The 15,573-nt window shown below is 37.6% G+C and overlaps 1 protein-coding gene across 1 annotated transcript in view; it reads right to left on the reverse strand.

The window, feature by feature from the left end:
- Window positions 1-4,740: 4,740 nt before the first annotated feature.
- The window catches only part of ZNF277 (zinc finger protein 277), a 57,595-nt gene continuing 46,762 nt past the window's right edge, over window positions 4,741-15,573 (reverse strand). The window contains exons 8-12 of the mRNA XM_087766149.1: window positions 8,816-8,883; window positions 7,567-7,663; window positions 7,019-7,061; window positions 6,128-6,302; window positions 4,741-5,101 (exon numbers count right to left, since the gene is read on the reverse strand). Coding sequence (XP_087622275.1) covers window positions 4,909-5,101; window positions 6,128-6,302; window positions 7,019-7,061; window positions 7,567-7,663; window positions 8,816-8,883 — 576 coding nt within the window. The 3' untranslated portion in view covers window positions 4,741-4,908. The remainder of the gene's footprint in view (window positions 5,102-6,127; window positions 6,303-7,018; window positions 7,062-7,566; window positions 7,664-8,815; window positions 8,884-15,573) is intronic.

A 15,573-nucleotide genomic window follows, 5' to 3' on the forward strand; every position in this document is an offset into this window, starting at 1 on the left:
ATTCCTTGAATCAGGGAAGCACTTATATAATGTATGTTTTGTGGGGTCCTTTTGCTACATTTTAGTGGTTTCTATGCTTAGGTCCATGATTATAATTTAACCTGTATGTGCCAAAAGGTAACCAATTGTCCTCCTGTCCCCAAAGCTGTTGTGAGAACAGAGCGGCAGAGGCTAAATGACTAGTTTTAGGTATTTCCTATGTAGCTACCAAAGCCAGTTCTCCATTCCAGAAGGCAAATCATCTGATCCATGTAGATACCTACCTTCAGATTAAATGAATTCCATAATAGTAGGGTAGAATTCAGCTCTAAATTAATATAACTAAATTTAGGAGTCCAAATGTAGGTGAACAGATGTGACCTAGGTGTCTAAGTTTCCATTATAGTTACTGCAGCCTAAAAGAGAGATTTAGCTACCAGTCAAAGGTGCTGGATTTAGCTGCCTTGTCTTAGATATGCCTCAATGCTATCTGAGATACTCCATGGTATTGGAAATGCTCATAGGCAGTTGACAGAACTGACACAAGACCTCTGAGAGAGCAGCACCCTTCAGGAGCAGCAGCTGGAGACCACAATATTTTCAAGCATCTCAGATGACACTAGATGTCTGTGGGAAGGGAACTGAATAATGTTTTATGTGCTTACTTTAGGGTGAGCTGAATGACTCTAGGATCCACAGAATACATTTATTGGTTATAATGGAAGCTTAGACATTAGGCTCACACGTAACCTACACACAGGCAGCTCTCAGTCTCAGGATGGTAAACCAGATGGACAGAACTGTGTTCCGAGGAACATTCGTGGAAAAAAAATGCTTTTATTTCTATCTAAATTTATGCAAAGATGACTGATGTATTTTTAGTTGTAAATATCCTAAATTCCCCCGCTCTTCCTATGGAGAGAGTGAATTTATCAGGGATGTAAAACACCAAATTTGAGTTCAGCTAAGGGGTTACATGGTAATTTCTAGAATAGTTACCTTATCTGTATCTTCAGTAGCAAGAGTCTGGGAAAAGCTGTGATATCAAATCCAAGAAGCAACTAAAATTTTCACTGGTGGAAGAAGCCAAATTAAGTGTGAGTTAGTAGCAGAAACTTCCAATACAAAAAAACCCCAAACATCGGGGAGAACAGCACATTCAGTGCTCATGGAGAAAAGGAATTCATTTTACATGAACTAGGCTCTTCACGCAACCACTGTTGCGTGTAGTATTTCTACGGCAGCTGATTCTAATGACTATTACATGGAAGCAGTAGTCCCTTCCAGGGTTACAAATAACCTGTTCCACGTTTAACCAAGTCTGATGTACCTGGCAGAGATAGATGAGGGCACAATTTGACCACAGACACTTCGGTAATTCTATTGTAACTAAGGCCCAGAAAGCATTATGACTTAACAAAAACTTGGGGAAAACAAAGTATTTTTCATGTTGCCTCTGTGAAACACAACTTTTCTCCAGGGACCTTTGATTCTCTTTTGCCTTTGTATATGTATAAGTAAAATGCAAATAACGCAAGATCATTTAATACAGCACCAAGTCATAAGCAAAGCTGTGAAATTGCTGCTGTTCAATGGCAGTGGATGGTAGATGTTGCCAAGATCTATGTCCAGTGTCCACTCTGGACTTGAATTTGAGCGTGGAGACTGGTAACCTTGGAAGAAAGCGACTGTACTTCTGTTCACAGTTCAGTTTCTTGTGTCAGACTTAGGTCAACAACTCTGTAAAATGGGAGAAAGAGAGAGATACTGTACCAAACATCCCACTCACTAGTAGAGATCTAACCGGAATTCAGAAGCAGCGATGGCACTGAGAGATGACAATAGCAGAGAGACTTTTCAGAGCCTTATTTAGGTGTTTCGCACATTGGTTACCATTTAGCCAGCTGAGAGCAGACACTGACAGTTCTCTCACAGCATGCCAGACAAATGTAATACAGAAACTGAAAACAGTAAGCATCTTAAATGAAAGTCAACGCCCATTAACTTGTTAAGTCAGATGAAGTCTGCAAAGAATTGTCAGAATAAATTGTGCATGGAGGAGTATCAAAGACATAATTAAGGTATTTGTAAAAAGGGCAGGAGGAATTACTGGTTACCAGGACACAAGGCTTTTTTCCTCCTTTTATCCAGGTCCTTCTAAACAAGGGGACAGCTTTACCTAAAGCAAAGTAAGTGTGTATAAGGAGTCAAGATCTAGGCTAAGAGGAAATATTACGGTAAGAAATGTGCATTGGACTTAAACTAGCGTAGCTTTTTTCATACCAATTAGCACCACTCATTCTACTGATCTGACTCTCTCAAGAGCATTTGCCAACCCCAACTCTGGCTTTGCTTGAGATAAAAAAGCCAGACACTGGCTTTGCTTTAGATAGAGGACAAGAATGCCTAGGGAAAATTGTGGCCATTATACAAACAAATATAGTATGCTCCAGCAAAACGTCGATTAAAAGCATCATGGTGCTAAATGAAGATGCTAAATTTTTACTCTAGAAACTGTACCCAACTCTCTCTGTGAACCTATGGAGACTTTAAACCTACTTTGTTGCTTGCTGTTCAGATTGGAAGTAAAAAGGTCAACCCTAATTTGACTCCTCATGTTCCTTGTATTTTCAGTGAACAGTTACACATGGCTGATTTTTTCCTAAGTACTTTTTCCTCTTTACTCACAAAAGACAACCAATCCATGTTATTTATACAATTTCTCTTAAGATATTCTCTTAATTCTACACTGATAAATTGCTACTTCAAATTTCTGTTAGAACCAGGAACAGCAGTCATTCCATATTGCTGATATTAACATTCTTGATTTCATTTTGTAGGGATTTGTGTGACTCAGCATTACGTTCCTCATGATTAGGAAACGTTTTGCAATTCCACTTTATGATATATCAATAAAATTTTATCTTTCCCTTAATGTGCCCTTCTGAGATGAGCCTGCCATAAAACACATTCATGTGCTGCTGATTTAGCCATAGTTCTCTTGCTGATTTTTTCCATTGCTCAAGACACTTATCATTAATGTAAACCCCATCAACTCTTACTCCCACCTCAGCTAAGAATCTGACTGAAAAGCAAAGACTGGAATCAATTTCTAATTTAGGAAGAAAATAACTGCTTGGGAAGACAATTACTTAAGAGGGAAAACAAAATAATCAGCAGCAACAGCCGTTGCAATTACTGTGTGAAATTAAGAAATTTAGAAATGCAAGAAGTACGAACTATAGCTTATTTAAGACGGTCAGATGTTCTAGTTCAAAAATATTGGGGTTGTTCCTCCTAAATTTTTGTACCAGTTTAATCAAAGCCAATGCAGACATATGACTACATCTGCTCCCTTCTTTTGTCTGTATCCTCAGCACCTGCTGAACCACTTCTAGCCCATCTCCTCTTGACAGTCAGATATTGCTTCTGTCTCGGTTTCATTGTGCAGTTAAGTGGCTGATCTGTCTTCCGCAGTACATTCTCAGCATCCTCTTGTTCTAACTTATCTCCAGAGCACTTGGGCCCAAAAGAAAATAAGAAAGGGGAAGCAGAGAGAGGTGCTAGAGGGTAATGGGTAATGCCAGGAGAAAGCAAGTTCAATGCAAACTAAAAGAAACTGATGCAAATATATTGCAGGGTGAATTAGGTTGGATATGGAAGCTTAGCAGAACATGGGTAAAGGTTTGAACTTTAGCCCCTGCTCCCAGGGACTGCTATATAATTCTCAATCACTGTATAATGACAAACAACAACTCTTATTGACAGCAATCTATTTCAGGTAAAGAGCGCTGTGCAAAGGTAAAGCTATGGCTTTGAATCTTCCCAGGCAGGGAAGGGCACTGAGCCAAGACTCCCATACTTTGAACAAGTGCTCTAACGCCGACCTAAAGAAGAAAAAAGAATGTGCTGCCAGTTTTGAAAGCGGTTATACATATTATGGAAAGCCAAACTTGAACTCTGGAACTACTTAAGACTTCAGAGGAGAAAGAGAAGCAGGAATACCTAGTTTGGATCATCCTAGCAGGACCTATGCTCTGAGCTGCTTTGCCGTATCAAGACTGAGGTGCTTTCTGGACATGCTGAAGACTTTCTGTTACTTTGGGAACCTTAAAGTTCAATATTTAAGGAAATATGGTAACTTTAATGGACAGTTGTGTTGAGATTTTGAGGATTTATTTGGATTTATGTCTGCAATCCCCTAAGTCATTTCTTTTGCATCTCAGTTCATGACCATACAAGAAGTCTACTTTAAATTCTTTGGATCTTTGAGGAAACCAGGATTGCAATTGTTCCTATGCTTTTTTAGGCTTTAGATTGGCAGCTTTCCATGCAGTCAGATATCCATGGGCTTTACCGGTGTTTCTGAGACAGTTTTCAGAACAGGCACCATATATCCTATATATTGATGATGAATAATAGAGATATACAGATCCGTTTTCACTTTGAAGAAGGTCTAAGGTTAAAAATACCAAAATTTGCTATACATAACAGACCAAGAATTAAATTTGTCTCTTTTCCGTATACTAACAGCAATAACACGTAGAAGATTGACTCATTGGCTCATACATCAAGACACATTGTCTCAATTGTTTGTGCCTCTCACAAGATGGCCTTAAAATAGAACTCAGATTCTAATGTATTCAGAAAAAAAAAATAAAATGAAAAAGCCCATTTGTAAATAATACTACAAGTATTCGGAGAGCCAAGCAGAAAATCCAGCATTTAATTTTAAAATAAAGCTAGAATTTAAAGGAAGATAAACCAAAAAAGTTTACATTTAAATTTTATTTAGCATTCCCGTTCATGTAATATTTGCCCAGTGATAACATTTATGAGTTAAACTGTATTCCAATATTAGTGAAAGAATGTTTTTTTTTTTTTGTCTTGCAGAAGAAACACTCAAAGTTCAGCAACTGTAATTCAAGGTCAAAGTTTCTCCTGACTCTTGTTCTCTTCATATAGGAGCTGGTTTAAAACACTGCTCTGTTTGAGAGCTTTTAGATTGGATATATCTTCACTTACAACAGGGATATCTTCACTTTGATCCTCAGTTATCAGATCTTCACTGTCTGACAGTGTACACAGGAGCGTATCATTTTCATAGGTAGGAAAATAATACCTGAAACCAACAAGGCATAATTACTAGCCACATATTTTGTTTGAAAGAGGCAAAGCATATTTTATGAGATTAGATTTTAAAAAAGGAAAAATGAGAAAGTCTGGCTGTCTGCAATAAGAGTAAATAGCACACCCAAAAAATCAACCGGCATGTACATCTTAGAAGAGTCATACAGAAGAGTTGGCAACAGACAAGTCCTTCCCCCTACTTCTTCACCTGTATGTTGTCACAACTGAGGCCACAGATCCAGATTTGTCCCATAACAAATGCTGAACTGAGATGCTTGAGTTAGAACACTCCCTGTGCTTTACCACCTATGGCATCATCCCCCAGACCTATGCAGCCCACTTACTTACAATCTGAATCGGTGTTATGTTATGCTCTCTCTATTTGCCGTGGAGAAAACTAAGGGTAAACAACCAACTTGTTTTGATGCCTGAAGTTAGGTAGACATTACGCATATATCTACACTATACATGCAAAAGAAGGGGTTTACTAGCAATATGTTTACTAGCAATGAGATATGTGCCAGATGCCCATCCCAGGCATGATCTGCATCTGTGTAGAGAGCTAATGGCTGGAAGAATCTCATGCCTACAAGTGGGGCATTTGAGATGTCACTTTGGTGCACAGATTCAACCTTGGTTCCACCAGGAGGGAAGGTGCTCTGAGTGGACCGCATATGCCTTTCACTGTTCACTGCACAACTGCAAATACAGGCAAAAGACAATTTTGCAACAATGAACTTCTCTAGCCTACTGACTTGACAGTGCAGACACAATTTATGGAGATAGTGCATCCCGGATACTACTAGAAGAGCAGTATCACATGTACATTTTAGCTTCAGACAGTACAAGGATTTAGAATTCTGAGTAGTTTTGAGACCACTTATTATTTTATCTGGTCCAGTAGAGCTGCGGAGCTCAGAGCACTCTTGCACTAGTAAAAACCAGAGGTTTCAACTTACTGTTTTACAGACATTATCAAGTTAACAGTATAAATGCTGGAAGAAACGTGTGCCCTTACTGTGGTTGATCCCATGTAGACCTGGCTGGCAGGAATGTAATGTGTTTAGTCTCTTCCATATGACTTATCAATCCTCCTTTAGACTGAAATTTCTCCTGGCAGTTGTAACAACGACAATGATGGATTTCTCTTCTGATGAAGTTCACTAGCTTTACTTGCTGATAAAAGTTCAGACCTGGGAGAGACGGTAGTGAACAAGCACTTGAGGAACATGAGACTTAATTTACAAATGCTTTCTTGGATTAAGCATAAAGATTGATAAGGGTTTACTGAAGACCAGCACTGCCTGACTGCTGTAACTTAGCAAATTAACTGAACAAATGCTTTTTCCCAGCTGCAGGGGAACTAGCCCTTCTTTTATTGTAAAAATTGCAAACACCTTGCTTCCTCTCAGTCTACAGCAGAAAGCAAACATTGGATGAACACAACTTAGAGCACAGCCTTCTAACTTGCAAGCAAGTCTTAGCAGGAATAACAACAGCAACAATAATTATAATGATAATAATGATGATGACAGTAATAATGATAGTAATAGTAGTAGTAGTAGTAATAATAACAATAACAATAATAATAATAATAATGACAAATAATTCTTCCAGGGCTCCAGCAGCCAGACCTGGGACTCATAGAGTGGGTGTTTGTAGAAGCTACTCTGCAAAAGAATCCAATAGTTTTAAAGAAAATATCACACATCCTTGGCACTAACAACAGTTCCAGAAAAATAAAGTGTTCTTGGTGTTCTCTTGTCAGCTGGCAGAAACAGTTTCCATAATGGAAAAGTTAAATGTCCGAACAAAAGTCAAATTGATACAGTTGTTTTCCACTATTCTTATGATGTGTTTTTCTCCACACTAGTGGCAAATGCTGACAATTACAGCATCTCTTACTCACCATGCTCTGACTTTATTTTAGGAAAGTCAAATCCATGTGATTTCTGGAAAAACAAAAAAGGAAAGAATAAAATATCTTATTTCCACTACTTCTACTATTCCAAGTTAAAAACAGCTCAGCTTTTCATAGACTGCCACAGACATATGCATGTAGACGTGCAAACACTAATACCTGAAACAAGCCCCCAAAAGTTTTGTTTGATCAGAAACTTTTATATTGTTAAACTGCAATGCTCCTGTTAAATAGTCTGTTAAAAGTGAAACACAGATGCTAACCATCAAATGTATTAAATCATCAAATCACTATAATATTAAAGATGCTACCTCTTTATTTTCTGTACCAGTCTGGACACTCACAAGTAATAGCTAGTCATACTGTCTTGACTCCTCGGCATATTTTAGAGAACAGATGCTAGAGCTGCATGCAGTACTTTAGTTCTGCGCTAGAGAGGGCATTCTAATGCAGCAGCTGATTTGATCTTAACAAAGATTCTACAATCTTTTTAATTCCAAAGTGATGAAAGAACTGGTATTTAAAATAAGTCTTACCTGCATATGAAGATACAATTTTTCTGTGGTGTCTGCTTGTTGTTCACAGAATAGGCAAACTGCACACACAGGATGCTCTTCCCAGTCAGACCAGTCTCTTAATCATAAGAGTCAAAAAGATTCATTTAATTGTGGAAAAGAGAAGAGACATTTTGTGAAAGTGCACTTCAGATACTGCACTCACAGCACTAGAAGTAAATCCAGAGAAACTGGGTACTTTAAAGGGGTAGAAGAGACAGTATGGATTTATAGCTGGATACATGATTAGAATCTGGTTTACAGTCTAAAAAAATTACAAATTCAAGAATAATTGAGCAGTTACTGCAGACAGGCAGTTAAGTCCTACTTGAATTTGCCTGCACTAACAAACCAGATCTTAACTTCAGATTCTATCCAGTTTGGCAAGTCATCAAATATTGCATTCAGTGTTTATTTTTATAAGGTCTTTTAAAATTCTTTTATACCTTTCTAATCTTTCAATACACCAGCCAAAGACATAATCATCAGGCAGAATTCACTCTAAGTGTTATTTACTTATCAAATATTATTTTTCCTGAAAGAGACACTAATTTATGCTACATTTAGACATGCTTTACAATACTTTACCAACACATCTATTTAGAACTCCAATACTGCTGAAAGATAGAAATATTATTGCAACCAGGTATGATCAAGTAAAATTAAGCTCAAGGCACAGACAGAACCAGTAAGGTCAGGGGCCCTGATACCCACAAATTACTTCCTGCTTATTCAATTCTCTACAGCCAAGGAAGCCACCTCTGCAGTGATCTGAGGGCCTGGACCACAGAAGAATGCAGAGGAGAGGTGGATGTTGCCCTCGATCAGCAATGTTGAGAAGTTTCCTTTGAAATCCTGTTATCAGACTTTTTCATACCATTTCTTTCTCATGCTGACATTTTTGATGCTTTCTCTTGATTTTTAAATTTGAGCAAAGACCATTTGACCGTTTTCTAGTACAAAAGTAAAAAAAAAAAAAAAAGTTTTGCCTACATCATTACAAACCCAAAAGGCTGTTGTTTGAGCTATATGCAAATGAAAAATAGGCTTGTGGTTGAAATATGAAATTTACAGCCCTTGTTGTGGGCAAGTGTCCAACAATTTGGAGTTGATTTGATTGGCATAAATGAATTTTAACTGTGTACTAACTATGCACAGTATTTACCCTGTAACTACTTTCAACAATAATGGTCATGCAAGTCTTTATAATGGGCACATAAGTAACTCTTACTCTTCTAGGTTATCTAGTAATTCCCGGTCATCCTCTGACTGCACTTCCTCCCAGGACTTTCCAAATTCCTGGGGAGAAAAAAGAAAAGAAAAAGAAAAAGAAAAAACATTTCCTGATTCACGTCACATTTTATGTATCAACTGAATGAACATCTGGGAAGTCACAATCAGCATCTTATTTTGGATGACTTTGGCATTTCAGTGAGTTAAAGGTAGCCATACAACACGGCTTTAGTAATAATTTTTAAAACAACAATTTGTTTTGTCTTTTAATGGGGCATTCCCCACCCTATGTCTGGGAAGAAGATGATTTGGCACAGAGCTCTAAAGAAAAGGATCCAAGCTCTGTGTAAAACTAGAGTGTTGCAACACTACCAAGATGTTCCCGAGGTGGGTATGTTATCACTGCCTCGAGTTTGCCATTGCTCATTCCAATCTGCTTACCTTGCTCTTCATGCAGCATATGCTGCTTAAACAATGCAGCTATCGCACCTGAGACTTTAGTTGGCATAGCTACACCAGTCAGCGCTTGTACCTTGTACAAGGTTATGTGAGTAAAAACACATGGTGTAAACCTAGCTAGAGAGTGCTCCAGAAAGGCAGTATGAGCCAGGGCATAGATTTCTGAGCTAGGCTCCAGTTTCTCTTCCATCCTCTTCACAGATGTGAATGCAAGCACATCTATTCATGGTGTTGTATTCTTCCTTTTACTTTTTGTGTTGTTTATTTATATCTTAAAGACCTTCAGCACAAAGTATATCACAATACATTTGTGCAGCATTCAGCACAATGACAAGCACTCTCAGCGTGACTGTGATATAAATAACAGGCAATAAAAAGCTGAAGTACCCTACTGAAATACCAGCAGTGATCTTTAGCTAGTGTTTTTCTTTCCTCTGATTCTTCCTGCCTTTAAAAATAAACCAGAGCAAACTAACCAGTAATCGAAATAGTATTTTTGAACTAGTACTTCTGACGGCTGTGAAGGATTCACAAAGATCATAGTTGACGATCTTGTCTCCATTAAAAAAAAGGCAGCTAATAAAAAGATCATTCTTTCATTCAAATATTCCTTCTGATAAGTACATTTAATAACATCCTTAGTAACAAGTGTTATTATTGCCTTTATGGTTGTTTGGAAAAAGAAGGAAAAGATATCCATCGTTTAACAATTTAATGAGAATTTTCAAAGCTGTTAGTGTCTATCAGGTAAATGATAAACAAATGTCTCTAGACAGCTCTAAACATAATGTCATCATATATTACAGAATGAAAATTCAGTAATTAATTCAGTGATGCTACACGGTAGTGTGTAAACTCTCTGAGTTACAGGGGAGACTCATTAATGTCACCGTTACTGTGAGATAACATGAAGCCATTAACACCACTCACCACATGTTCTCCCAGCTGCACACTAGTTTCCTATGGCTGCTAATGTTAACACCTTAATGAGAGGATAGTGGCTCACAACCACTGCAAAATGAAGACGAATGCTCACAATTTTTCCCCTTACCAGCTTGAAGTATACATGCACAAAAGAGTATGTTTGAAACAGCAGCCGATATTAAGCTTCACCTTTTAATTAAAGGTGAAAGGGGAAAACCCAGCACAAGCTTTGTTATTGTTGCTGTTTCTTCATGGTGTTTCTGCGAAGAAGGCAGAGAAGGATCTTGTAAGAGGTCTCTGTTTCCCTCATCTACTTATATTCACAGGAGGAAAAAAAAAGGAAAAAAGAAAGAGCTAATCAGGTCTTGTATCACTGGAAAATTGCATGGTGAATGGATAACTAGGGACACTGTGATGAAAGTGCCAAGAGACTGAGGCTGAGCATTTGGGTGGGAAAGAATTCATTGAAACATTCTTTAAACTCTTTCAGGTTTTTTAATTTTTCTTTTTTTAAAAACACTTTCTCAATTCTACGGCTTGATGGGGACCTGGGACCAAGGGTGCCTTTGTTAAGTATTCAGCTTTCCTTGCTCTTTCATCCAAGATGCAAGAGCTCCCAGCAATCATCTCCAGAGACTCCCAAGAAATTCTTAACAAAACCAGAGGAAAAACTAGACTTGACATTGTTAATAGTTCAAACAGTAGAAAGCGCATAATTAAAAAACCTGCAGGCCTTGCTATATATCTAAGGAAAAACAACTTTTTTTTAGAAATAGTTCCTGTGTATCTCTCAGAGTGGAGGATCCTACAGAAAAGTGAGGAGAGCATGCAAATGTGTGTGCTTTGATTTCCTCTTCCAAAACGAAGTCTAAATGCAGAGATGAATTGACTCACAAGACAATTTATCTTCTCAACTTGAGCACAGTTTTAAGGGTTCTACAGGGAGAAGGTCTGCGTGCTTCACTGAGGCAACACACCACAACTTGAGAAGAAGTGCTGAGATGGGAGAAACTAGAAACAGCAGCTGGTATCTCAAGCAGTTTTCCCAAAAGAGCAGTTACTGAACTAGATGCAAATGTAGTTCCAGGCCTGTAGAGCTCAGAAACTCCAAACAGATGCTGCTTTTCCCTGCAAATTTCCTCTTACCCTTCTTCTCACCTGCCTTACTGCGATTATCGGAATTGTTTTATATTGCTGCAGAACTTAGAGATGCTTTATCACATAGAAGAGATGGTCTTACCCCAACATTAGTTAATAGACATTGGATGAATTTTAATATGAAGTGTTCCCCCACTTGGGGGATTTTATTAATTCTTGAACTATCGCCAACTGATGAAGGGTTTTCCTTTACTATTTTGCAAAATATACCCTACTTAAATCAAAACAGGCTAAATATAAATAGTAACATAACAAAACATTCCCCTAACAGATAATAACGATGATTTAGGACTTGGCAATAAGGAGAAAACATCTTTTTATCTTTGAGGAAAAGTAAAGGCTTTATGAAACAAGTTTTCTAGTAAGTAACAGGTACCATTTTCAGCTGTCTAGCTTAGTCATAAGTGCATTCGTTATAGTGATGCTACTATTAGTCTATATATCTATATATAGACTAATATATCTATATATATAGACTATATATATCTAATATATGATGTTACTATATTACTACAGATTAGTAGTCATTAGTCAATTTGAAAATAAAGATCTGTGCTTACTGCAAAGCATACTCTATACTTAAAATGCTTCTGGTAACAATCAGGTGAACACAGAAAGGCCCTGTCAGTCTGGATCTGCCTCTGTTCCTTAGGCTGGGAATAAGAGAGTTTTAATACTGTCTTCTGCTCTTTTATGGCCACCAGCAGGCACCACATACTAAAAAGTTCTTCCCTCCCCATTTTTACTTGACTCTTTGTGCAAGGTGAGTCATGGGGCCACAGGCTACCACAAGCACAGAAACAAGAACATTAGGTTGGAAGTTTTTTTGGAGAAAAGAAAAATAAGGTAACCTACACATGTACCTTGGATGCATTGTTGCTCAGTTCTTCACCCTCTAAAACCAGTTGGTGTTTTTCAATTTATACTTCAAGCCTTTCCAAATAGGATTGGTATCATCTTCCACACTTACACAATACTGACAAAATACCTCCAAATCCACTGGGGAAGTGACCCCACTGCCTTTCAAGTAATTTGCATAATTGCAAAACTCCCGCTCTAATTTAATGTAACTATCTGATAATAAACTTTTGATATTGTTTATGAAAAAAAAAATCAATTACACAAGCACAGGACAAAAAAAGCCTCTACTCCTACTAATGATCACGTGTAATACTCTTATCTGTGAGCAACAGAATACTAATCTGTGAGCAACAGAACATGTCAACAATATGGGGGTAGACAAATCAAAGCAGCTTGTAGGTCATGACAGAAGTTGTAGAAAGTCTCAGAATACCAAAATATTTACAAAGGAATTTGCTTTTATATTACTCATTGCTATGCCAAATTGGAAATTTAGGGGAGGGAATTACCAACACACAGACATAAAATGTAACTTAGGTTATGAAAACAGATTCTCACAACTGCACAAAAAACACAAGTGAAGCCAAATGCAGAATGGAGGGAAAGGAAGAAGGCAGGCAAGCCTACTGCCCTAAATGAAATCAACGGGAGCTCTGCCATCAGCTTAAGATGTAAGAACTGGCCAGAAGATCAATTCAGCAGACATTCTCAGGACATCTGAACAAAAAGGCCTTAAAACCTCTCAGTACAAAAGCCACAAAATAAAGGAAACTGCCAGTTCCAGCTTAATAAGACTATTTTACGCAGTGCTTGGTGAAGATAATATGTAATGGAAAATTCTAAAAAAAAGGAAAATAATGTCTGTAAGATGTTATACTAAAGAACTATCCATTTAAATAGCTTAAGATCCAGTTGCTATTCAGAAAAGCTTTATGGTGCACATCCTAAAAGTAAAGTGGATAAGACTGTGATAATATTGATGTTTATCATTAGACCTACTTAGTCTTATAGTCTCTTTATGATGAAAACAAACTTGATCAGACTGGCATATAGAAAGATCTTTGTTACATTCTCAAAATTCAAATTTTTCTGTGAAAACATACCAAAAAATAGATAAATTGTATGCCTACATCTTTAGGTCAAGATGAATTCATTAGTAAATTTTGAAACAGTACATCTATCATTTCAGATAAGATATCTAATCCATGTCTGTGTCTGTGAAATTGTATAATTCCCCTGGACATTTAGAGCAATGCAAAGCACAGATCTTTAAGGCTCATTGAGAAGTCAGTAAAGCTTGATAGTACACATTAAAAAAAAAAATCCTCTAGTAAATTGTGAAGTGCTGGGGGAGAGGAAGCAAAATCACTATAGCAAGTCATTACAGAAAGCAGACCTTGCATAACATCTAGAATTCATTGAATACAGACTCAGCTAAAAAAAAAAGAATCCTATCACATTAATATAATCTACTGTAGACTACATATGTGCTGTAGAGAATAATGTTATTTCTCCTTACATGTAAAGGCCAATCTACTGAACCCCCAGTGAACAAATTAAAGTTCCTCCCTTTAATATTTTTCTCCTTTGTACAAAAATAAAGGGTTTAACAAAGGCTATTTTTGAAAGCAAAGACTTTCTACTACATAGGAACTACCCTAAAAATTTCATGTTAATGAAAAATTTAATCTCATGGAACATTAGTGTGCAAATACACTTTTTATAACGAACTATTTTATAAGTGTTTAAGACAGAGTTTTTAGTCTGTTTTTAATCCTTTCTTCCCAAAAAATCCTTTCTTTAAAAGAAGAAATGTCAGAAGTTCTGATATGGCTACAGTTTGAAGGATGAGAAAGACTGAGTAGAAACAGTCCACTGGGTAGAACGTACTGAAAGATAACTGAAAATGTGTGGAAAGAACATGGCTATAGCAGAGCATATAGATCCAGACAAAAAATTGTGATCATTCAAAGTATGTTCCAGAAGAAGCACTGGCAGCACACTGGTACAAACCTTGCACATGCAGACCCCCCTGCCCAATTTGAAACATTTTGGTGGTTTGACATATCTTATTTGAATTATATTTACCATCCTCTGTCTGTAATAGCAAGGACCTGAAGAATACATCTCTAAGTGATGCTGCTAAGTGATTAATACCTGAATTGGTTCAGGTGGTGTAAGAAGTTACTCTGCAAAGCCCTGCCTAGAATACCAGCAATAACTGAAGAGGACCGAGGCCCTGACTTAAGCACTGTCCTGTGACTGCCCATGCTGTTCAGTAGTTTGCACGCTCCGTGGCTACGCCAGCAGCACTACCCAGACAATGCTTGAACATGGTTCAGGAAGTGTACAGGCCACAGATCATTCTCAGTAGACAGCATGGACTAGGCCACCGGTTTTGGAGCAACTGGAGAGAGTGGGAAAAGAGGTTAGGTATACAAATATTAGCCTTGCTGTTACAGTTACTTTGGCATATTCTGCTTGTTAACATGACACAGCCACTGTGCCTGCACTGATGTTATGACCTCCCTGCACATCTCTAAAATTTCTGAAGGAGTATCACATGGTTCTCTCTGCTTCTGGGCAGTCAACTAGCTCAATTTCCTGATCAAAGCTGGGACAGATTCAAATCCGAACAATGAATGGAAATTAGAGACAGAAGGTAATTTAAAGAGAATGCCAAGTTCTGAAAACATAAGATTACCTGCAGGACTAGCAGAGAAGAATGGAACTATTAAAATTACTTAAAACAATTACAACATTAAATTGAAGTTTGTTAACTTGCAAGGAAGAAGTGAATGCTCAGTTCTGTTGAGAAGCTGAGAACATCTACGCTGCAGAACTCTACAACTTTTTCCCCACTGTGCAGCAAGTACAGGTCAGTTTTTAAAGCAGTGATACAGAAAAGAAAATACAGGCCTCAGATCATTGATCTTTGGAGGGCAAGTATACAGAATCACAGAAGGAATTCTCTCCATCTTGGGTAGAAGGGTCTTGGCAGAGCATGAAACATACATCTTTTTGTTCTTAGTATTCCAGTAAAACCCAGGGAGAGAAATTAAAGGGAAAGAGTAGGTAAAACAGTCAAGGATGCCTATTTATAACCTGGATATTAACACATGTAGAAGGCACAAACACTAGTTCAGGTGGATTATAGTTATTTCTGGCACAGAATGTAGCAGCTTTCAAAGCAGCTCCTATATCAATGAGTTGAAGACAGCAAGTAAAAATCTGTTACACATACATCCATACACACTCTCAAAGGTCTGAGATAAAACACATTAATACCTAGCAACATACACCTACCTGGAGGCTAAAAACAAACACTTACTTTTTTATTTCATTTATGTATCT

Source organism: Nipponia nippon, unplaced genomic scaffold (assembly GCF_047370975.1).
Source record: "Nipponia nippon isolate SJK-2023a ecotype South Korea unplaced genomic scaffold, ASM4737097v1 scaffold_3, whole genome shotgun sequence".
Taxonomy (NCBI): Eukaryota; Metazoa; Chordata; class Aves; order Pelecaniformes; family Threskiornithidae; genus Nipponia; species Nipponia nippon.